This window comes from Pelodiscus sinensis, chromosome 32 (assembly GCF_049634645.1).
Source record: "Pelodiscus sinensis isolate JC-2024 chromosome 32, ASM4963464v1, whole genome shotgun sequence".
Lineage (NCBI taxonomy): Eukaryota > Metazoa > Chordata > Testudines > Trionychidae > Pelodiscus > Pelodiscus sinensis.
In genome coordinates this window covers 8640001-8663482 of record NC_134742.1, presented here as the reverse complement: position 1 = coordinate 8663482, position 23482 = coordinate 8640001, and the positions used below count along the sequence as shown (strand labels likewise).

General features: G+C 49.3%; 1 protein-coding gene across 1 annotated transcript in view; it reads left to right on the top strand.

The window, feature by feature from the left end:
- Positions 1-23482, top strand: part of LOC102457120 (butyrophilin subfamily 1 member A1-like) — a 60098-nt gene that overhangs the window by 14135 nt on the left and 22481 nt on the right. Inside the window, exons 4-8 of the mRNA XM_075913376.1 lie at positions 4268-4546; positions 7840-7944; positions 9861-9881; positions 11111-11137; positions 19474-19991. Of these exons, the coding sequence (XP_075769491.1) occupies positions 4268-4546; positions 7840-7944; positions 9861-9881; positions 11111-11137; positions 19474-19991 (950 nt within the window). The remainder of the gene's footprint in view (positions 1-4267; positions 4547-7839; positions 7945-9860; positions 9882-11110; positions 11138-19473; positions 19992-23482) is intronic.

The window sequence follows — 23482 nt, the reverse complement described above, 5'->3', positions numbered from 1 at the left end:
TGGGTTTCTGGCTGCAATTTTCCCCACACCTCCGATCCTGCAATGCCTCATTCTTTCCCCATAAAACACCAGGACTTCCTGGTCAGCCTCTTCCTCGCACTGGTCTAGGCACCCATCTATCATACCAGGTGGGGAGAAAGCTGGACCAAGTGTGCTCTGCAGTTGTGGGGCCTATTTCTGATCCCTTGTTTGGTCATGAGTTCTTCCGGACAGTGTCCACGGCTTTCTAGGACACCCTTGAGGACAATGTAGCACTTTAAAGACTAACAAGATGGTTTATTAGATGATGAGCTTTCGTGGGCCAGATCCACTTTCTCAGATCAAATAGTGGAAGAAAATAGTCACAACCATATATACCAAAGGATACAATTAAAAAAATGAACAAATATGAAAAGGACAAATCACATTTCAGAACAGGAGAGGGATTCGGGGGGGGGGAGTGGGAGGAAGGAAGGTGAATTGACGATATTAGAGGTGGGGAGAGTGGGATGTTTGTGAGTTAATGGTATTAGAGGTGATAATTGGGAAAGCTATCTTGGTAATGGGTGAGATAGTTCAAGTGTTTGTTCAATCCTCTTTGAGAGAGTGTCCTTTCTGGTTAAAATGGCAAGAAACTGTTTTTTCTTTGTGATCTTGTCTGATATCTGTTTTGTGGGCATTAATCCTTTGGCGAAGTGTCTGAGATGTCTCAATGACTTAACCACCTGCATTCTGCTACAAAGACCTTTTACATCTGCACTTGAAAGGGAATCCTCTGAACTGTCATTCATGTTAAAATTCGACACTCTCCAAAGAGGATTGAACAAACACTTGAACTATATTACACATTATCAAGATAGCTTTCCCAGTTATCACCTCTAATACCATTAACTCACAAACATCCCACTCTCCCTACCTCTAATATCATCAATTCACAGACACTTACCTTCCTTCCTCCCCCCCCCCTGCATCCCCCTCCTGTTCTGATGGGTGCCTTGAGGAGAGTGAGCAGTGTCCGGGATTCTCTGTTTGGTGTCCTCTTTTGGCTCCTTGATTTGGCCTCACTTTCTGTTTTCTCCTTTGTTCCCCCCCCCCCCCATGATTCTATAGAGCAGATTGGACAGACATCTATCAGGGATGATCTAGATGGTCCTGCTGTGAGGGTCCAGACTCAAGGGCCCTTCCAGTTCTAGTGTTCTGTGGTTCTATCATGTACTGGGTTCATGAGCGCGGGGAATTCAGACTCAGAATCAGTGTTTTCTGTAAGGTGCGCACCCGCGCAGCTGCGCACAAAAGTTTCTAGGCCTACCCACTTTCTTTGCAGAGCTGTGCAGCAGCCCTCACCTTCCTGCTAGACCTGGAAGGTGAGTGGCGTGGCTGCTCCCACGGCCAGAGCTGTGTGGTGGGCAGGGGCGGGGCCACATTGGGGGGAGGCTGCTCGGGCGGCTCCTCTGGTGGCCAAGGCTGTGTTGGGGGCCAGCTGCTCTGGCTGCCACCGGGGCTGAGGCCGCATGAACCGCTGCTGCTGGGTTTTGGGGCCACAGGTGGGCGGCTGCTGTTGGGGTTTGAGCCAGAGGCCGTGTGGCAGGCAGGCGGGTTGCTGCAGCCACGGGTTGAAGCAGTGGCAGGGGGGCAGAGGGCTGTTCTAGGGGCTAGGTCTGCCTAGCTCAGACACTGGGTAGGGGAGGGGGGAGACGGAAACTGGATAGCCCCCTCCTCCAGCAAGGCACTGGTAAAGTGTGCCCAACTGCACAACACTGATTATACACTTAATTGGCCAAATGCACAGACAACATTTTTCACAACTGGGTGGTTGGTTTCGTTCGTCAGACACACGGTTCTGCACGGCATTTTACAGATACCTGCATCACATGGAGGGGCCTTTAGAATGCCACATAGGGGCAGGGTCTGCAAACACGGATCAGATGGCTGGGTTAGGGAGCCCATGGCTCAGTCTATCACTATATGTTACCCAGCCTGTAGCCCCACGAACAGCCCCACAACATTAAAAACTCTTCACCGCAATAGGCAAAGCGCCTGTTGTTCAGAATTCACCATAGTTAAGACTAACTGAGGTTGTAGGGGGCCCACAAGCCTAAATGTGTCATTTAAATTATTACATTCTGCCACACCCACCATTTAAACATTATCACCTCCCTGATATTCCCTTCCCAGCATTCTACTATTTAAAGAGATTCTCCAGAGTCAGGCACTACGGGCTAATGTTTGTAAAACAACATTGACAAACACTGTTTATTATCTTCAGTGGGGTAGCCAAGTCAAATGCCAGCAATGCCCCACTGCAATGTATATTGGCCAAACTGAACAATCTCTATAGGAAAGAATTAATGCACACGTATCAGATATCCGAAAAGGCAACACACAAAAACCTGTTGGAGAATACTTTAATCTTCCTAGACACTCATTAATGGATTTCCAAGTTGCCGTTTTGTTTCAGACCAGTTCCACATGCTAAATACAGAGATTGGAACTTAACTTTATTCACAAGTTTAATTCTTATGCTAATGGTCTAAACCAGGATATTGGATGGCTCGCACACTATCTTCCACCTTTTAATAACTTAACCACCCAACCAAACAATGGAGGTGCTAATGGTTCTTAACAGACTCTTGTAACTATTTGAACTATCTACTCATCATCTACATGTTTTGTTAGTCTTTCAAGTGCTACTAGACTAGTTGTTTTTTAAGTTTTATCTACTCACTGTCTCTCTTTTTCTTACTCCCCTCCCTTTTTTCTCCCCTCCCCCCCTTTCCCTTATTTATTCTTGGATCTGGACTCATTAAACTCCTGTCATCTGAGGAAGTGGGCTGTGCCCATGAAAGCTCATGATCCCATCTCCATGTTTTGTTAGTCTTTCAAGTATTCGTTGTTTTTCTAGTTTTTACAGTTTATTATGTGACAGTGTCTATATCCTTAGAAGCCTTACTAAACCAGGAAGGGGTAGCTCAGTGGTTTGAGTGTTGGCCTGCTAAACCCAGGGTTGTGAGATCAATCCTTGTGAAGGCCATTTAGGGAGATGGGGCAAAAATTTGTCAGGGATGGTACTTGGTCCTGCTGTGAAGGCAGGGGACTGGACTCAATAACCTTTCATGATCCCTTCCAGTTCTAGGAGATAGGCATCTCCATTAATTCATTTACTGATAAAACAATGAATAACAGGCTTGAGTCTCTTGTACCCTTCAACCATTTCACCCTCCAGTGGCCCAAAGGCACCCTAAAGGCAGGGATCTCACTTCCCTACATGGGTCTTATTCACAGTGCCGGTAGGACTCCCTCCCCTGTTAAAGCTCTTGGAATAGGGGCATTTTGGAGGAAAACTAGTGTGTGCTTATCCTTGGCCTTCTGTGACTTCTATGGAACTGTGGACAATGCAGGTTTGGAGCAGCCTTGAGGCTCATCTGACTGAAAACTTTGCAGTATTAATGTTCTTGTTATTTGACTTCATATTAAACAAGGCTGTCAAGTCCCGCACCCTGTGAAGTATCCCTGGTTTTAGTGTTCATTCTTCCATAACATTTTAATATATATTTGTTAATGCTGAATTAACCATTAGTAACAATACTTGTTAATTAACCATTGTTAATTGTTAATATGTATTTATCAATAACTTGAGTGCCATGGCGGCACACGTCCAAACAGGCGCACACGACCTCAACATTGGTGCACAAGGCAAAACTCACTCCGCTTGTGGATGGCAAATCTTAAAGGGAACCCTGCTCAGCAGCCATTTATCGCCTCTCTCCATGGCCTAAAACATGATGGCTGTGTCTACACTGGCGCGATCTTGTGCAAAAGCGGCTGCTCTTGCACAAAAACTTGCTGCCTGTCTACACTGGCCACATGTTCTTGCACAAGTAAACTGACGTTCTAATGTATAAAATCAGGGCTTCTTGCGCCAGAACTCTGACGTTCCCGCTCAGGTATAAGCCCTTTTGTGCAACTGCTCTTGTGCAAGAGGCCAGTGTAGACAGGCAACATGAATTTCTTGCACAAGAAAGCCCGATGGTTAAAATGGCCATCAGAGCTTTCTTGTGCAAGAGAGCGTCTACACTGGCATGGATGCTCTTGTGGAAAAGCACATCTCTTGCGCAAAAGCACATGCCAGTGTAGACGCTCTCTTCTGGAAGAGTTTTTGCAGAAGAACTCTTCCGCAAAAGAGTTTTTGCAGGAGAACGCGCCAGTGTAGACGTAGCGTACCTCTGTGTTGAATATTCATATACGTGAGGAGCAGACCACAGTAACAGCTGTGTCCATTCCCTTCCAGCTTTAGGGTCTGAGCTGCAGCTCTCTGTTGAGAGTTACCAGAATGGAGAAATACAGGTGGTTTGTCAGTCCGCTGGTTGGTACCCGGAGCCCCAGGTGCTCTGGAGAGATTCCAGTGGGCAGCAGCTACCATCACTCTCTGAAACATCCCGAGCGGGTAACGGCCTGTTTGAAGCAAAAACGACAATTGTTGTCACCGAAAACTCAAACCAGAAGTTGTCTTGTTGTGTCTGGAACAACCTCCTCAACCAAGAAAAGGGATCAACACTGTCTATATCAGGTCAGTTACAACCAAAGCCACAAACTAGTTATCAACACACACACACACACACACACACACACACACACACACACACACACATACACAAAACTAGGTAACAATGAAAAGAGTAGATATGCAAATGCAATGAAGAAATTGGACTACGACCTGCGTTCAGGTTCCAGTTTTGCTAGAAACACCCTCCATGACCTTTGTCAAGACATTTTTAAGAACATAAACGTTTGTTATAAGGAGGAGGGAGAAAAAACATTTCTCCTTAACTTGTGACAACAGAACAACAAACAATGGGCTCAAGTTGTACATTAGGAAAAACTTCCTAACTGTCAGGGTGGTTAAACACTGGAATAAATTGCCTGGTGAGGTTGTGGAATCTCTATCACTGCAGATATTTAAGAGCGGGTTAGACAAACACCTGTCAGGGATGGTTCTTGGTCCTGCCGTGAGCACAAGGGACCGGAGCTGATGACCTCTCGAGGTTCCTTCCAGTCCTATTATTCTTTGATTCTAGGTGTACAGATGCCTGAGCCCCAGACTGATGCATGAGTTGCAGGGTGCATGCTCAGAAGCAGACTAATCCGTGTCTAGAGAATTTTTATTGCAAACATTTAATCCCTGAGGGTATGTCTACACTACCCTCCTAATTCGAACTAGGAGGGTAATGTATGCATACCGAAATTGCAAATGAAGCCCGGGATTTGAATTTCCCGGGCTTCATTTGCATAAGCCGGGCGCCGCCATTTTTAAATCCCGGCTAGTTCGAACCCCGTGCCGCGCGGCTACACGTGGCACGGAGTAGCTAGTTCGGATTAGGCTTCTAATCCGAACTAGCTGTACTCCTCGTGGAATGAGGAGTACAGCTAGTTCGGATTAGGAAACCTAATCCGAACTAGCTACTCCGTGCCGCGTGTAGCCGCGCGGCCCGGGGTTCGAATTAGCCGGGATTTAAAAATGGCGGCGCCCGGCTTATGCAAATGAAGCCTGGGAAATTCAAATCCCGGGCTTCATTTGCAAGTGCGGTATGCCTACATTACCCCGCTTGTTCGAATTAGCGGGGTAGTGTAGACATACCCTGAGTGAGTGTAGGTACCCATGGAGTTTAGCAGTAGCTGAGCAGCGATTTTGTGAACTTCAGAAAGGCCTGCTTATGAGATGTAGGCACCTAAAGTGGCAGTTAGATACCTGTGTCCTTATGTGACTCTAGCCCCAGAGGTTTAAAACATTTCCAATGACACGTGTTTTTTCCTGGAGGCTTTTCTGGGCCAAGGACAGAGGGCTGGGCTCAGTTTACCCATAGGCTTTATGGTGTGATAAGAATCTTTGGTGTTACTTCTCTTGTAAATACTTTTGATCAAGTTGTGTTCACCAGTTAGGGTACGTCTGCACTGCATGCATATAATAGTACGCTGCACTGTTATTTTGAAATAACAGGCTGCTTATTTCAAAATCTGTACTCCTGCTTTTCTCGAGGAATAACGTTTATTTTGAAATGGTTATTTCTAAATAGCAGTAGTGTGGACGCTCCGGTGCTGCTATTTTGAAATAACTACTCCCCCGAATAATTCAAAGTAATTACTCCCCAGTGTTTCCTGGGGCTCTTCCTAGGAAGTAGCACGTCCACATGAAGGGAGCCTCCCTCTGACTAATTTCAAGGCTTCCCCATAGTGTGGACACACTATTACAAAATTATTATTTTGGGAATTATTATTTTGAAATAATTTCCTAGGCTGTGTCTACACTGGCATGAATTTCCAGGACTGCTTAAAATGGAATACTATTCCGTTTTCAGTTTTTCCGGAAAAGGAGCGTCTACATTGGCAGGCTGCTTTTCCGGAAAAGCCCTTTTCCCGGAAAAGTGTCTATGGCCAATGTAGACGCGCTTTTCCAGAAAAGAGCCCCGATCGCCATTTTCGCGATCGGGGCTTTTTTCCGGAAAAGACTACTGGGCTGTCTACACTGGCCCTTTTCCGGAACACTGTTCCGGAATAAGGAATTATGCCCGAGCGGGAGCAGAATAGTTTTTCCGGAATAGCGGCTGATTTTGTACAGTAGAGCATCGTTGCTTTTCTGGAAATTCAAGGGCCAGTGTAGACAGCTCACAGCTTATTCCGGAAAAGCGGCTGATTTTCCAGAATAAGTGGCCCAGTGTAAACACAGCCCTAATGTAGACATGCCCTGAGTGTGCTGGAAGTGTCCCATACTTAGCTTTTGGTGTCAATGAAGTGTTAAATGTATGGAAGGCTGGCTTTATAATGGGACAGCCAATTAACGTCTATGGTCAAGCCCAGGGAAACAGTGTAAAATTTGCATATGAAGGTCAATTCCAGACTCTCTCTGTAATTGGTTAGTGAAATTCCTATGTAGAATGACTTCTTTTAAATCCATCTTTGAGTGCCCAGGCAGGTTTAAAATGTTCCCCTACACAGGATTCTCTGTGTTACCATTCCTGATGTCTGACTCGTGTCCGCTTATCTTTTGTTGCAGAGACTGTCCAGTTTGGCCAATATACATGGCAGTGGGTCACTGCTGGCATAGATCACATTAGTGGATGTGCGGGTGGATGAGCCTCTGAGGTAGTGGTTAGGCCCTGTGACGGTGTCGCTGGAATAGATGTGTGAACAGAGTTGACAATGGGGTTTGTTGCAGGGGTAGGTTCCTGGGTGAGTGTGTCTGAGGTTTGAGGTGCGGTTGCACGAAAAGATTCGCTTCAGGTTGGTGGGCTGTCTGTAGGCAAGGATTGGCCTGTGAGAAGGAGGGCTTGTTTTCCACGATAGGCTGTAGATTGTCAATGATGCATTGGAGGGGTTTGAGTGGGGGGCTATAGGTGATGACCAGTGGTGTTCTATTATTTTCCTTGTTGGGCCTGTCTTGAAGAAGCAGATTTCTGGCTCTGTCAATCTGTTTCCTTATTTCGGGGCGGGGAATTTCAATTTTAAGAATGCCTCATAAATGTCCGGTAGGTGCGTGTCTCTATCTGTGGGAGCAAATTGGGTTGTATCTTCAGGCCTATCTGTAAACAATGGATCGTGTCATGTGTCCTAGATGGAAGTTAGGGTCATGGAGGTAAGAAAAGCCATCGGTAGGTTTCTGTGGTAGGATGGCGTTAATGTGGCCATCGTATAATTGAACTGCAGTGTCCAGGAAGTGGGTCTCTTGTGTGGACGGGTCCAGGCTGAGGTTGATGATGGGGTGGATATTGCTGAAATCCCTGTGGAATTCTGAGGTATTTCTTTGTTATCGAATCATTTGACTTTGGAAGGAGGGGCCAAGTAACGCAAGTGTTTTTGTTTTTGCAGGTGCTTTTTTCCCAAAATTCTCCATGTGGGTCGTGACTCTGTGTATGATCCTGCTGGTTTCGTTTGTTTGCATTGGCCTCCTTGCTCATCTCTTCAGAATGAAAGGTAACTCATTAAACAATAAAATACAGAGTAATAAAAAAAAAAAAAAAAGACAGCTCAATATTGTTGCCTGAGACTAGAAGGAAGTTGTACCGACTAGGGAGGGCCCTGGAGTGGGGCTTGTTAGACCAGGGTTCAGTTCTTTGCTTCTCCAGTCATTTAAGCCGCAAAGCACAATGGGAGTTAGATACTGCTGAGCCACCCTGAGGAATCCCTGTCTCCCGGCCTACACAGTGCATGGTGTATGTGCCTCCTGGGTTAGCCTGCAGCTTCGCAGGGGGTTAAGGATCTCAGTGGGGCCTCAGGTTTGGCTTTTGGAATCTACATTGGGAGTTCGGTACTAAGGCCGTTTGTGGGTCTGGGCCCTAATCTCCCTGCGCCTCAGCCTCCGTCTATTAATGTCAGTCCCTCACCAGGGTGTTGTGAGGCACCCAGATGCCATGGCAAAATCTAGGTTGGATGTTAGGAAAAACTATGTCCTTAGGAGGGTGGGGAAGCACGGGGATGGGTTCCCTAGGGAGGGGGTGGAATCTCCATCCCTAGGGCTGTGTCTACACTGGGCCACTTATTCCAGAAAATCAGCCGCTTTTCTGGAATAAGCTGCGAGCTGTCTACACTGGCCCTTGAATTTCTGGAAAAGCAACGATGCTCTACTGTACAAAATCAGCCGCTATTCCGGAAAAGTTACGTTGCTCCCGCTCGGGCATAAGTCCTTATTCCGGAACACTGTTCCGGAAAAGGGCCAGTGTAGACAGCCCAGTAGTCTTTTCCGGAAAAAAGCCCCGATCGCGAAAATGACGATCGGGGCTCTTTTCCAGAAAAGCGTGCCTACATTGGCCACAGATGCTTTTCCAGAAAAAGGGCTTTTCCGGAAAAGCAGCCTGCCAATTTTTCCGGAAATACTTATAACGAAAACTATTCTGTTTTAAGCATTTCCGGAAATTCATGCCAGTGTAGACACAGCCTAGAGGTTTTGAAGTCCCAGCTTGACAAAGCCCTGGCTGGGATGACTGAGTTGGGGTTGGTCCTGCTGTGGGCAGGGGGACTCGGTGACTCCTGAGGGCTCCTCCAGCCCTCGGAGTCTAGGATTCTATGTAACTTCTCTGGGCAGCGTCCCTCTACGCTGCAGGGCCGCCCAGCTTCACCGGTGATTAATCAGCCCCACCCAGTCAGTCAGCTCCCAGCACTGAGCCCTGAGAATTTGTTCTGCCCCTTCCCCCCCAGCTTAGCGTGATCCCTGCCCATGGGCCCGCTTCCCTCCATACTTAAGAGGCAGCTCAGTTTCCATTTTAAGCCTCTGAGGTCCCGTAACATTCATTGCAGAGGTGGGGCAGAGGGGGAGATGAAACCCAGTGGAGCGTCAGTTTGGGAGACTGTTGTGCAGAAGACTTCCTCCCCACCCCCGTCTCCTCCCCAGATGCACACCATGTTCTGGGATTCGGGCCACCCTAGCTGTGCCCTCGTTGCGTCAGGGACGGGCTCCACTGGATTGGCAAGCCGGTGGCGGGAGAGGGTCTGCACCCATCCTGTCCCAGACAGCCATGTGCACTAGCCCAGTGTTTCTCAACCAGTGGTACAAGAACCCTTAGGGGTACTCGAGAGAAGTTGGGGGGGGCGGGTATATCAACACAACTGAAATTTGGACAAAATAGAATTTTTGATTTAAATTTTACAGCGGTTTATTATTTTTGTACTTTTTACACCCAAAAATTTCATCGCCTGCTTTTGTTTAAACAAACGTATTGCAATGGTAGAAAACTGGAAGTACTGGAGGTACTTATTTTTTTTTTAAAGGGGTACTTTATAAAAAAAGGTTGAGAGAGACTGCACTAGCCTCTGTGCAGTCAGCACAGGGACCCTTCCTGCCCCGTGTCCGAGGTGCATATAATGATGCATATTTATTTCTGTTTCTTTTTCAGAGAAACTTGCAGCAGAACTTAGTAAGTCTCATACCCTTTCCTTCTAAAATAGTATATTGCCCATAAATGTGTATACTCACAGGTGTGTTTGTTTGCTTGTTTAGAATAGTATTGTTTAATTTAACTATATTTTAACGTGGATTAATATTAAGCATGAGAACATTTTACACTGAGAGTAATTTTTAAAATGCTTCAGTTCTTTGAGTAGAAATGCCCAGTTAGCCCCAACTTTAGTACCAACAATGTGATCTAATAAAGGTAGGAGATGCCACCTGTGATATGAAGGATATAATGTTATTACCTGTGACTTCAAACAGACTAGGATCTAGCTTCTGTTAAGAGTTTTGCCGTAGAATTTCAGTGCATCAGCAGGGTTATAATTTAACACCTATTCATATGCTCCGCATGAAGTTGTATAATGAAACCTGTCAGCGTCAATATAGCCTCTGAGAGCCGACTGGATGCCGAAAAAAAAATGAGAAAATCTCACAGACGTATGTCAATTATGCCAATATTTATTTTTTTCCCCAAATTGAAATGTTTTGTTTTGGGTTGGGTCAATATTAACCTATGACCGCCTGAGCCATCACCATACTCACTGGAAGTTGCAGTTGGAAAAAAATCCATACCACCTCTTTTGTATCTCATGGTGGGGAGAAGGAGTGAAGTTGTGCTTTGGTCAGAGACCTTTTAGTGTTTCTTTTCCCTTCCTCCTCAGCTCCCTCCCCCTTCCCGACTGACACTTCACCTCATATTGAGAGAGCAGTTGAGGCAGGATTGTCCTTCAAGTGTCGACTCATACATTAAACTCCTACTCTGTCCTGAAACACTTTATCTTTTTTCCCCCATCTGCGTGTGGGCAGACGTAACACACAATATCCTCTCCCATTGACAAGCACAGTATGTCTTGCAGGCTCAGATTCATGTCAGCCCAGCCCAAAACGGCATGTTTCCTGTCAGGGTCAAACATTTCATTTTGAGTCTGGAATTTTAATCTCTTTTGTCCTGCAAGAAGTGCTGATATTTCAACATTTTGCTCTGATTCAGGACAATAAAAAGGACGAAAAAGCAGAACTTCCCTCATGAACTACATTCTGTTTTAAAAATCGGCTCAGCTCTTCATACTGTGGTAACAGTTTACTAGGGTTAAGAACTCAATTCCCTTCCACGCCACAGTTTTGTATAACGTTGAGTCCTGTTTATACAGTATTTGTTCAGTTTCTCACCTCTTGTTCTGTGGTTGCTTTCAGGATGGAGAAGAGCCCTCACACATCCAGGTAAATGAGGGTCATTTACTACCATTGTCCAAATCCCATCATCCATGAGGCAATGCAACTTCTTTTCCTCGGACATGTGAATGGAGCAGGGGCTTGAGAGTTTAGGGCAGAGCTCACTCCTAATCTGTGTTTCACAGGGCACTGGGGAGAGGCAGATGTTGTAGCTCAGTTGCTGTGTCTAGACTGGCCAGTTTTTCCGGAAAATCAGCCGCTTTTCTGGAAAAACTTGCCAGCTGTCTACACTGGCCGCTTGAATTTCCGCAAAAGCACTGACTTCCTACTGTCTGAAATCAGTGCTTTTTGCGGAAATACTATGCTGCTCCCGTTTGAGCAAAAGTCCCTTTTGCGCAAAACTTTTGCACAAAAGGGCCAGTGTAGACAGCTGAGATTTGTTTTGCACAAAAAAGCCCCGATCACGAAAATGGCAATCGGTGCTTTTTTGTGGAAAATCACGTCTTGATTGGCCACAGACGCTTTTCCACAAAAAGTGCTTTTGTGGAAAAGCGTCCGTGCCAATCTAGATGCTCTTTTCCGAAAATGCTTTTAACGGAAAACTTTTCCGTTAAAAGCATTTCCGGAAAATCATGCCAGTCTAGACGTAACCAATATGTCTAGAACCTTGGTTGTCAAAGTGCGGGTCCTGACCCAGTCCTAGGTCACGGATTGTAAGGTGCTAGGTCGCCTTGCTCGGCACCCAGGGACCCAGCTGGCCAGCTAAGGCTGGGCCAAAACCCATGCTTTGAAAACCCCTGGCCAATCCCTGCTTCTTCTGACACTGTGCTGCACCCTGGAAGTGGCCAGCAGCAGGCCCGGCTCCTAGGCATCATGGGCACAGGGTTCCCCGCACAGCCCCTGCCCTGAGCACCGCCTCCACACCAGAAACCAGGCCATGAGCACTGGGGTGGGTCAGTGCCGGCAGGTGAGAGCCGTGTGTAGCTGCTTCCATGCCTCCATCTACGATCCAGACCTGTTGCTGGCTGTTTCTGGGGTGCAGAGTGGACCATGGTTCCAAGACAGGCAAGAAGCTGCCTTCAAACCTCAGCCCTGAACCTCCCCAAACCCAGAGTCTTCTGCACCCTAAATCCCTCACCCATAGCTCCATCTCATAGCCTGCATCACCAGCCCTGACCCCATCCTGCACCCCAAAGCCCAGCGACCCTCGTACGCCCATCCCCACCCGACAGCCCTCACCTCTGCACCCCAACCCTCTGCCCCAGCCCTCAGCCCCCTCCTGCACTCCAAAGCCCTTCTCCCCAGCTCTGCTGGGTTTCAGGTACCAACCATTTTCTAAAATTGGGTCACCAGAAATAAAGTTTGAAAAGCCACTGGCCTAGATGTCACAGCAACTCTTCCTCCTTTCTTCACCCATCTGGCTGGCGTTGCCCTATTTCGGCCCACAGCCATGCCCACATCACAACCAGGGCTGGCTTTACCATGAGGCAAACTGAGGCAGCCACCTCAGGTGCCCGACTGTGGGGGGAGGGCTCCCCTAGGACCCAGAGTGTAGAAAATTGTGTCTTCTGCTGGTGCATCGAGGGGACATGAGGGCGTCGTTTGAGCTCCCCGCTTCAGGTGCCAAAATGTTGTGGGCCAGCTCTGATCACAACGCCCAGCTTTAGGTACCCAGACTATTGCAGGAAACCACAGAGTTATGGGCCCAGGCTCCCTGGACCGTGACTGGGGAGATGGGCACCAGGCCCAGCGGCAGTGAGGTGCCTCAGTCTGCTTTTGAGCTTCAGCCTGGAGGGCCTCTCCTGCAGTCAGGTTACCTAAACCACTTCTTGTGAGCCAGAGCTGGGCGCCTGCTCTGCCCCGTATCAAACAGCCGGAGGGAGAAGCTGCTCCTTGAAACTTTTAGCCCCATGGGTGAGATATTATTCAAGTCCCCCGGATAGGTCTAGGCATGGTACTTTCAGAAAGATTGGAAGCCTACCCTCTATCTCAGGGGTGGGCAATAATTTTTAACGGGGGGGGGGGCACTCCAAGATTTTGGCAAGTGATCAAGGGCTGCAATTCTATGTAGGGTGTGTGTGGTCTGGGATGGCAGGTGGGGTGCAGAAGAGAGCTTGGGATAAAGGGCTGGGGTGCGGGAGACGGTATGGGGTCTGAGAAGGCGTTTGGGTGAAGGATGGGGTTGCGACCCGGGGCAGAGGCTTGGGGTGCAGGAGGGAGGATGGGTGCAGGAGAGGATTCTGGGATGGGGGATGGGTGTAGGAGGGGGTGCAGGGTCTGGGAGGGAGTTGTGACCTGGAGGAGGTAAGGGGAGGGGATACAGAGGGTTTGGTAGTGACCAGGGGCGGGTCGTTGGGGGCAGAGGGGTGTGTGTGATAGGGCAGCCTCTGGCTGGGAGGTGCTTACCAAGGCACCTCCCAGCCAGCAGCCCTGCAGGAACCGGAGACAGGCTGGCTGCCTCTTCTGGCTGGCTGCTTCACGTGGCTCTGCTCCAGCACGAGGAGCGGGAATGAGGGAGGGAGGAGGATTCGTTGGCTACCCCTGCCTCTAGCAAAATTTCTCAGCGCCTATTGGCCCAAAACTGGCCAATGGGAGCGGAGGGATTTTGGTAGGGGGTGGAGACAGTGCGTGAAGCCTCCCCAGCATCCAGAGGAATTAGCAATGGGCTGTTTAAAGCGGCCTGAGCTGCTGTGCCGTGAGAATGCCGGCCTGTTAGCGCAGGGGTGGGCAAGAGGCAGCTATCTAGTGTGGAGAAGGGATCTGAACAGGTGTTTCCCATCTGTCAGGGGAGTGCCTGAACCACTGAACTACACAGGGAGCTTCACTCCTTCCCGGGCCCAATATGGGACATTCGAACAGGGGGAGTCAGTTATTCAATTGCAATTGAACATGTCCAGCAGGACAGATGCCCACCTGTTAGAATGTCCCGTATTTCAGTGGTTGGAGCCCTCACCCGAGAGGTCGGAGATCTCCATTCAAATCCTTCCCCTCATGAGGTAGAAGGGGGACTTGAACCAGACACCTCCTGTATCCTGGGGAGTACCTAATCACTGGGCCAAAGGCTGTAAAGGCTCTAAGGCAGTGGTCACCAACCAGTCGATCGGGATCTACCGGTGGATCTTGGAGCCTCTGACAGGTGATCCTGACTGGTTTGGCCGGGAAGCTCTCAAGCGCTGGCATTTCAGTTGCCTCTCCACCCACTGTCCTGCTGCTCCTGCCCTCTGCCTTGCAACTGCCCCCCCCCCCCCCCGGGAACCTCCTGCTTGTGGTACAGGGTGTGGGGGAGGGAAAAGAGGGGTGCTGATGTTAGGGTGTCCCTCCTCCCTCCACTCCTGTACCCTGTCTCCACACAGAGAGAAGGGGCTGGAGGGAGCTTGGCCATGTGAATCTGTCACTCTCTCGCGCTGTGTGTGTCTCTCGTTCTCACACACACACAAACTGTCCTGCACTCTTATCTGCTGATTCAACACATACATGGAGGGGGGGGAGGGGGGGTTGTTGTTACTTCTGCTGCTGCTTGAAAAGTGGGTTAGTTTGGTTGGTGACTGGTCTGTGCATTTCATCATTTTCATTTCTCTCTTGCGCTTCAATTTTATTCTTTGAGGAGTGAGTTCTAAAATGCCGAGCCTCTCATGGCTGGAGTCATTATCCCGGTGGGAACTGCTGCTCCTGGAAGTGGCTGGCATGTCCCTGCAGCCCCTGAGAATGACAGAGCAGGGGGTCTCCACATGCCGCCCTTGCCTGCAGACACCGCTCCTGCAGCTCCCATGGATCAGTAACGGGGAGCCGTAGCCAGTAGAAGCTGTGGGCTCAGTGCCTGTAGATGAGGGGCGGCACACGGCCCCACAGAGCCATTGCTGTACAAGCCAGCTGCTTCCAAGAGGGGTGCAGGGCCAGAGCAGGAGTGAGCTGCCTTATCTACACAGTTCCACCACCCAGAAGCCATCTGAGTTAAGCAGTGCCCAGCCAGAGTCTGCTTCCTGAACCCCTGCCCCAGCCCTGAACCTCCTCCTGCACCCAACCTACCGGCCCAGCCATGAGTCCCCCTGCAGCCAAACTCCTTCCCAGAGCTTGCACCCTGAAACCCCTCCTGGATGCCATTATCCCACCCTGGGTTAAACCCAGAGCCCCGCCCACACACCGAAACCCTTGGCCCAAGTCCAGAGCCTGCACCCAACCCCCTACCCCAGCCTGGTGCCAGTGAGTGAGGAAGGGGGATGGAGTGAGCAGGGTGAGGCCTCGGAGAAGGGGCGGGAAGGAGGCGGGGGAAGGGTTGGAGGTAGATCTTACATCGCTCTTCAGCTGAAAAACGGATCTTGTGGTTCAAAGGGTTGGAGGCCCCTGCTGTAAGGAAACACCTTCCCTTGCACCCAACCTACCGGCCACACAGATGAGAAAGGGATTTCTCAGCCTGCGGCGTGGACTGTGGTGGGGTGTAGGTGGGAGAGGGGCCGCAGTCTGCCTGCCCGGGGTAGCACTGTAGGGGCTGCCGAATAAATTTAGTCACCTACATGGCTAGGCAGCAGGCAAGGTGGAGTTTTGTGCATGAAAGTGGCACAAAAAAATGTCACTTCAGCACCTACATCCAGAGTAGATGCTTTGTGTTCTTCCTAAAAGCTATTAGCCTTCCTGGGTTGCCACTCTCCTGTCTGGACTGACTGGATGCTATTTGAGGCAATGGCATCTGGTCTGGGAGAGTTAGCAACCCTAATCCTTCCTTGTCTCTTCGCTCAGAGGCTCCTAATGCAGTCCAGGTCAGTGGCATAGTGAGGGGTGGGCGGTAGGGGGGGGAAGTAGCTGCCCCTGGGTGCCATGCTAGGGGGGCACCAATTTAGTCCCCCTCTTCTCCCCCTGTCATCCCTCGGCTCGCCTGCTCCTCCTCCACCCACTGCCACCAGCTGGAGCCACCTTCTCCCCGCCTTTCTGCCCCCAGCCCGGCCCTCCTCCATCTCCGTTGGCAGGTTGGTGCATGAGGGGGCCCAGCCCCAAATTGGAGGGGGCAGGGGAAGATGTGGTACAAGCTCCTCCGCCCTCCTCCCAGGGTTGGGGTCAGCTGTGCACTAGGTTTGGGGCCCTGCTGCATGGCAAGGGAGGTGGGGGGGGGGCCGCAAATTTTGCCTTTGCCCCAGGGTGCATAACACCCTTGCTACGCCTCTGGTCCGAGCCAAAATAGAGAGCGATCAGGTTAAAGAATATTTTGGTCACTTAAATGTATTCAAGTCAGCATGACCTGATGAAATTCCTCCCAAGTCCTTAGGGAACTAGCTGAAGCAATCTCAGAACCACCTGTGAGAACTCACGGAGAAGGGGTAACGTCTCAAAGGGCTGGAGAAGGGCGAACAGGACACGTATCTTTAAAAGGGGAAACAAAGAGAACCCAGGGGACTGAAGACCACTCAGCCCAACTTTGATACCTGGAAAGATACTGGAACAAATTATTAAACAATCAACATTTAGAGCAGACACTGTGGGGCGCCCCACACAGGCTCCCCACTTGCCTCACCCCACCTGCATGCCACTCAGAAACATGGCTGCAGGGCAGTTTCACTTTAAAAACTGAGGGGGGAGGGAGCTTTAGGAACTGCTCCCACCCCCAGCATAATCCCATTGGCTGGTTTCTGGGAGCTGCCTGTTTCAATAACAGGCAGCCACAAAGCACAAGGGGCTCCAGAGCACATGGCTGCAGCCTGGGTGGGGGAGGGGCAGGCAGCAGTGCTCCCTCTAAGCAGAGCTTCAGCCCCGCCCAGTCATAGGCTCAGGGCTTTATGCACGGAGCTGACTGACGGGGCAGGGCTGATTAATCACCCGTGAAGCTGGGCTGGCATGCAGTGCAGAGGGAGCAGGCAGAGAGGCTGATTCAGGAATGGGCTGCTGACTGGTAAGTCTCCAGGCCAGACCCTGCCTCTGGCATCCCAGACCCTCCCTTCACCAACCCTCTGCCCCCCACTCTTGCCCCCTCCTCCACATACCCAATCCTCTGCCCCCATATCCCATCCCAGATCTGGCACCCCAATCCCCTGTCCCAGATCACAGTCCCCTCCTGTCCTAGCTCACAACCTAAATACCTGTGCCCCCCTCCTGTACTCCAGTTCCCTGCCCTATATCACAATCCAACTCTCTGCACCCCACTCCAGTGCCCCAGGTCACAACTACTTCCTTCACCCAAACTCTCTCCCTTACCCCAAGCTCCCTTCTGCACCCAACCTCCATCCCAGACCCCCACATTTCCTCCATTGATATCATGGAAGAGTGTGGCCCTCAACCACATTCCAAATTCTTGGAGTGCCCCCCCCCATCAAATATTATTGCCCACCCCTGACCTAGAGGATAATAGGTTGATAAGTAATAGCCAACATGGATTTGTGAAGAGCAAATCATCCCAAAGCAACTACTTTCTTTGACAGGATTACTGGGCTAATAGGCATGGAGGATGCAGCGGATGTGATGTATCTTGCTTTTAGTGAGTTGAGACAGTCCTACTGGGCATTCTCATAAGCAAACTAGGAAAATTTGGTCTAGATGAAATTACTATAATGTGGGTACAAAACTGGTTTGAAAGGTTATATTCCAAAAGTAGCTCTCGAAGGCTCAGTGAAAAACTGGGGGACAGATCTAGTGGGGTCCCATGGGGGTCTGCCCAGTGCTCATTGCTATTAATATCTTTATCAAGTAGAGGGAGTAGAGGGCCTGCTTACAAAATCTGTGGATGACACCAAGTTGTGAGCATTTTAGAAGACGGGCTTAGGACCGTGGCAAACTGGTCTAAAACCAGAAAGAAGAAAGTCAATAAAAACAAGTGCAAACTACTACGCCTAGGAAAGAAAGGTTGACCACACAGCTACAAAATGGGGACTAACTGGCCAAGCAGCAGAAAAGGATCTGGGGGTTAGAGTGGATCACAAATTATATCTGAGTCAGCAGTGTAATACTGTTGCAAAGAAGTGTATAATAATGGTGGTGTCCTGTCAAGGATGTTGCACGTAAGATGTGGGTGGTAATTGTCCTCATCTACTTGACATTGGTGAGGCCTCAGCTGAAGTCCTGACTCCTGAGTCTAGTTCTGGGCACTATACTTTAAGAAAGCTGTGGACAAATTGGAAAGAGCCTAGAGGAGAGCTATAAACCTGGCGAAAGATTTAGAAAAATTGGACTGATGAGGAAAGGTTAAAAAAATAGGGCATGTATAGCCTTAAGAAAAGAAGACTGAGGAGGGATCTGATAAGTCTTCAGATTTGTTAAGGGCTGTGATGAAAAGAACCGGGGTCAATTTTCTCTTTTAAATAAGACAAAAAATAACAAGGTTAATCTGCAAGAATGTAGATTTAGATTAGCTATTAGGGAAAACTTTCCGTCTGCATCTAGATTGGCATGATTTTCCAGAAATGCTTTTAACGGAAAAGTTTTCCGTTAAAAACATTTTCAGAACAGAGTATCTAGATTGGCACGGACGCTTTTCCGCAAAAGCATTTTTTGTGGAAAAGCGTCCCTGCCAATCTAGACGCGCTTTTCCGCAAAAAAGCCCCGATCGCCATTTTCGCCATCGGGGCTTTTTTGCGGAAAACAAATCTGAGCTGTCTACACTGACCCTTTTGCGCAAAAGCATTGCGCAAAAGGGACTTTTGCCTGAACAGGAGCAGAATAGTATTTCCGCAAGAAGCACTGATTTCTTACAGTAGGAAGTCAGTGCTTTTGCGGAAATTCAAGCGGCCAGTGTAAACAGCTGGCAAGTTTTTCCAGAAAAGTGGCTGATTTTCCGGAAAAACTGGCCAGTCTAGACACAGCCTCCAAGTATAAGGATGCGTCTACACTGCAGGGCTTAACTCGAAATAAGCTACGCAAATTGAGCTATGTCAATTGCATATTTTATTTCAAAATATCGTATTTTGGAACTGGGAGCATCTGCACAGCATTTATTTCGAAACAAAGCACTCTTCTTCCGACTTCCCTCACTCCTCGTACAATGAAGGTTACAGGAGTCGGAGTAAGAAGTCCTCCAGCTTGACAGGAATTTGACACTATTTTGAAATAACTGCCTGCTGTGTAGACACAGATTGTTATTTCAGAATAACGCTAAATAGAGTTGCAGTGTAGACATATCCTTAGAATGGCCCGGAGGAGGGGCTATTTCGAAATAGCAGCAGTGGAACGTCTATACACACCCTATTTCAAAATAGATATTTCAGAAGAGACATTATTCCTAATGGAGTGAGGTTTACAGAAGTCGGAATAAGCCATCCATAAATTTTCAGTAACAGAATGGCTGCGTAGACACTTGCATTGTTATTTCAGAATAACGCTAGTTATCTCGAAATAATGGTGCAATGAAGATGCACCCTCTGACCTCCGTCCAGCCTCAGGCTCACGCTCTGATTCTCTCTCCCCAGCGCCTGTGACCCTGGACCCAGACACGGCTCATCCCCAGCTCATCCTGTCTGAGGATGGGAAACGTGTGAGATGGGGAGATACACGGCAGCGGCTGCTCGACAATCCCAAGCGATTTGACTCTCGGCCCTGTGTGCTAAGCTGTGAGGGATTCACCTCCGGGAGCCATTACTGGGAGGTGGCGGTGGGGGGTGGGAAGGGCTGGGCTGTGGGGGTGGCCAAAGAGTCTGTGAAGAGGACGGGATGGGTCAAGCGTAATCCTGAGGAGGGGATCTGGGCTGTGGATTACGACTGGGGGGGCCAGTTCCGGGCTCTAACCTCTCCTAGGACTTGCTTGCCTTTGAGTGAGGCCCTCCGGAAGCTTGGGATTTATCTGGACTATGAACGGGGGCAGGTGACCTTTTTTGATGCGGATAAGGAGGCCCTGATCTTCACTTTCCCAAAGGCCTCTTTCAATGGGGAGAGAGTCTTCCCCTTACTTTGGCTGTGGGACACTGACTCGGAGCTCAGGCTGGGCGCCTGAGTTGGGTGGTAGATGGCAGATCAGCCATTAAATGAGGCCTCCGACATCCCAATGTCTCTGCCTTTGGAGACTGAACGTGTCTCAAAATCAGGCACAATGAACAGGCTGTTGAGTTCTGTGGCACCAGGTAGTACAATGAAGGCCTGAAACAGATGCCCATGTATCACCAGCCCGGTGTGAGGCCTGAGGCCTCAACAGAAATGGGCAAGACTTTACTAGTAGAAAGCAGAGTGAAGCTGTGAGCAAGAGGCAGGCCCTGCTGACAGAAGTTGGCAAGAACAGGACGGATATTACAGAAACGCTCCTGCCGAAGAGGACCTAGGCACAGGCCATGAGCACAAGCCAGAGAGGTGGTAACAGAACACCTCATGAAGAAACACCTTGGTATCTAGACTGCCATTTTTCTTTTGCAAAAACTCTGTTTCGAAAAAAGCGGCGGCCATGTTTATGCTAATGAAGCACGGGATATTTAAATCCCGGCTTCATTAGCAATTTCAATGTGCCTAATCTACATCTCTCTGTTGACAGAGGGATGCAGTCTAGATATAGCCCCATAGAGACTGTCCAGTTTGGCCAATGTACATGGCAGAGAAGCATTGCTGGCATTTGATGGCAAAGATCACATTAATCCAGGGCTACTCAACATGCGGCCTGCAGGTGGGATCCTTTGAACGTGGCCTCCAGTGGGAACACGCTTCACGACGGCGAGTCAATGTAATCGTCTTCTGCTGAGATGCGTTTTAGTAGTTAAATTCCTGGACTGTCATTGCTCATGAAAAGTGCTGTCATATGGGTGGAAATCAGGTAACTGTTTCATTTTATAAATATCAGTAGAACTGACTTAAATGGGGCCTGTGTGTTGTGTAATCTTGCCTTTGTATTCATACCCATCAGTGTGAAAGAAGCTATTTGCATATATTTGCATATATATTTGCATGTACATGTAACCTCACTTAAGTTGCGGCCCCCGGCATGTGCTGTATCATTGTGGCCCTCGGGGCTTCCAAAGTTGAGTTGCCCTGCATTAGTGGATGTGCAGTTACATGAGCCTCTGATGTGGTTGGGCCCAGTGATGAAATCGCTTGAGTAGACGTGTGATTCCATTCCCAGGCACTTGGCATTGGAAAGACATTTCTGCCTCATCATAATGCTCCAGCATGAGAGAGGTGAGGGTGGTGGATGGGTACCCACTGGGGGATGTTACCCTGGGGTGTGTCCTTCCAAGGCAGATTTGGGGCCTCTTCAGACAGACAGAAGGCAAACTGGGAGGATCTACAGCACAGCTGTTTCCCAGGATGGTGCATGTCCCCCAGGACAATGCTGCTCCAAACTAGAGCTTCACCTTTGCTTTAAATTCTGGTTTATAGCCCCTACGGGGAAGCACAAAGGGCATAAAGAGTCATAGTCTTTAATCCTGCTCGTGGTCAGGTTAACGAGATCACAAGCTGCCATAAAGGAGGGCGTGGTGGAAAACAACCCTGGCCTGCCGTAGCCCATGTGGCCAAGAATAGCCAGGATGGAACGTCTCGGTGCCCTCATGTGGGACACGACTTCCTGTGTGGTTTCAAACGTGCAGGCCATCAAACTCTGCTCTACAGGAGACTCTCCGTTGCCCTTTTTCCGCGGCGATGCAAAGGCCCCGTTCTGCAGCCTGTTTGCCCGTCGGAGCCCCCGCCAGCTGCATTCCTGCTCCTCTCCCTTATTTGATGAATGGGGGAGCCGTCAGCTCATGCAGCACCTTGAACTTGACATTTGCCAGGCCCTCAGCACGCTGGCAGGTAACGCGGCTAGTGACTTACACAGGGGTATAAACAGGGCCGTTACTAAACCATTGGCGGCCCTGGGTGATCGCCTGACTTGCCCAAAGGGTTGCCAGATGGTTTAAAAAAAAAATACCGGACCAAAATTTGTCAAGCAAAAAAAAGGGGGGGTGGTGGTTTGGGAGAAACCCGGGGGGAGGATTTGGGAGGGTATTTAGGCTCCTAACTTACATGGAAATCAATGCCTTTGGGCACTTGAGACTTTTGAGCAGCTTAGGGAACTTCCCAGGGGGGAGACTCTGTCTGCAGGGTTTCCAGAATTGAGTCACTGCTGGCAGAGGCTCACGGCACCTGTTACACCAGTACCGCTAAATGCAGCTCTTGTCTTGACCCCGTCTTGGCTCCACCGTGTTGCGCGACGGACACGTGGCAACATTTCCAGGTGTTGTGATGGACATGGGGGGCCCGTATGTCATTCAGTTTTTAAGAAACAACCGCAGGCCTCAAAAAGTGTCCCCATTGACGGTTGTTGCGGTTGTGTCTGAGAGGTGAAATGGTGTAAAAACGAACACGGGCTGCGTGGACGTGATGGTGGTGGACTCCACAAAACCGGAGCAATAAGGTGATACTAAGCTAGGGGGAGAGATAGATACGCGGGAGGACAGGGATAGAGGCCACAGTGACCTGGACACATTAGAGGATTGGGCCAGAAGAAATCTGATGAGGTTCAAAAAGGACAAGTGTAGAGTCCTGCACATGGGACGGAAGAATCCCAAGCATAGTTACAGGCTGGGGACCGATTGGCTAAAGAGTAGTTCTGCAGAAAAGGACCTGGGGATTACAGTGGATGAGAAGCTGGGTATGAGTTAACAGTGTGCCCTTGTAGCCAAGAAGGTTAACAGCATATTAGGTTGCATTAGGAGGAGCATTGCCAGCAGATCTAGAGAAGGGATTAATCCCCTTAATTTGGCTCTGGTGAGGCCACATCTGGGCTATTGTGTTCAGTTCTGGTCCCCCAACTATAGGAAGGATATGGACGCATTGGAGAGGGTCCAGTGGAGGGTGACCAAATGATAAGGGGGCAGGAGTGCATGACCTATGAGGAGAGGCTGAGGGATTTGGGTTTGTTTAGTCTTCAGAACAGAAGAGTGAGGGGGGATTTGATAGCAGCCTTCAACTTCCTGAAGGGGGGTTCCAAAGAGGCTGGAGAAAGGCTGTTCACAGTAGTGAGGGATGGCAGAACAAGGAGCAATGGTCTCAAGTTACAGTGGGAGAGGTCTAGGTTGGATATTAGGAAAAACTATTTCACTAGGAGGGTGGTGAAGCACTGGAATGGGTTCCCTAGGGAGGGGGTGGAATCTCCGTCCCTAGAGGTGTTTAAGTCTCGGCTTGACAAAGCCCTGGCTGGGTTGATTTAATTGGGATTGGTCCTGCCTAGGGCAGGGGGCTGGACTTGATGATCTCTTGAGATCTCTTCCAGCTCTATGATTCTAAGGTGACCCCAAGCACCGAGCTCTCAGCGCATTCCAGAGGGCTGTGAAGGGGAAATGACTACAGATTAAGCTGTTCGATGTAACAGCTGCCAAAGGGGGGGCTTTGGGAACTGCTTTTATTCATTAGCTATCAGCCCATTAGTCATCAAACCACCATGACAAGGTCAAATTGGGCCCAACGTTTGCATGCTGTCGACTTTGTGCCTTTTTATTAGATGCTAACTCAACAAAGCAT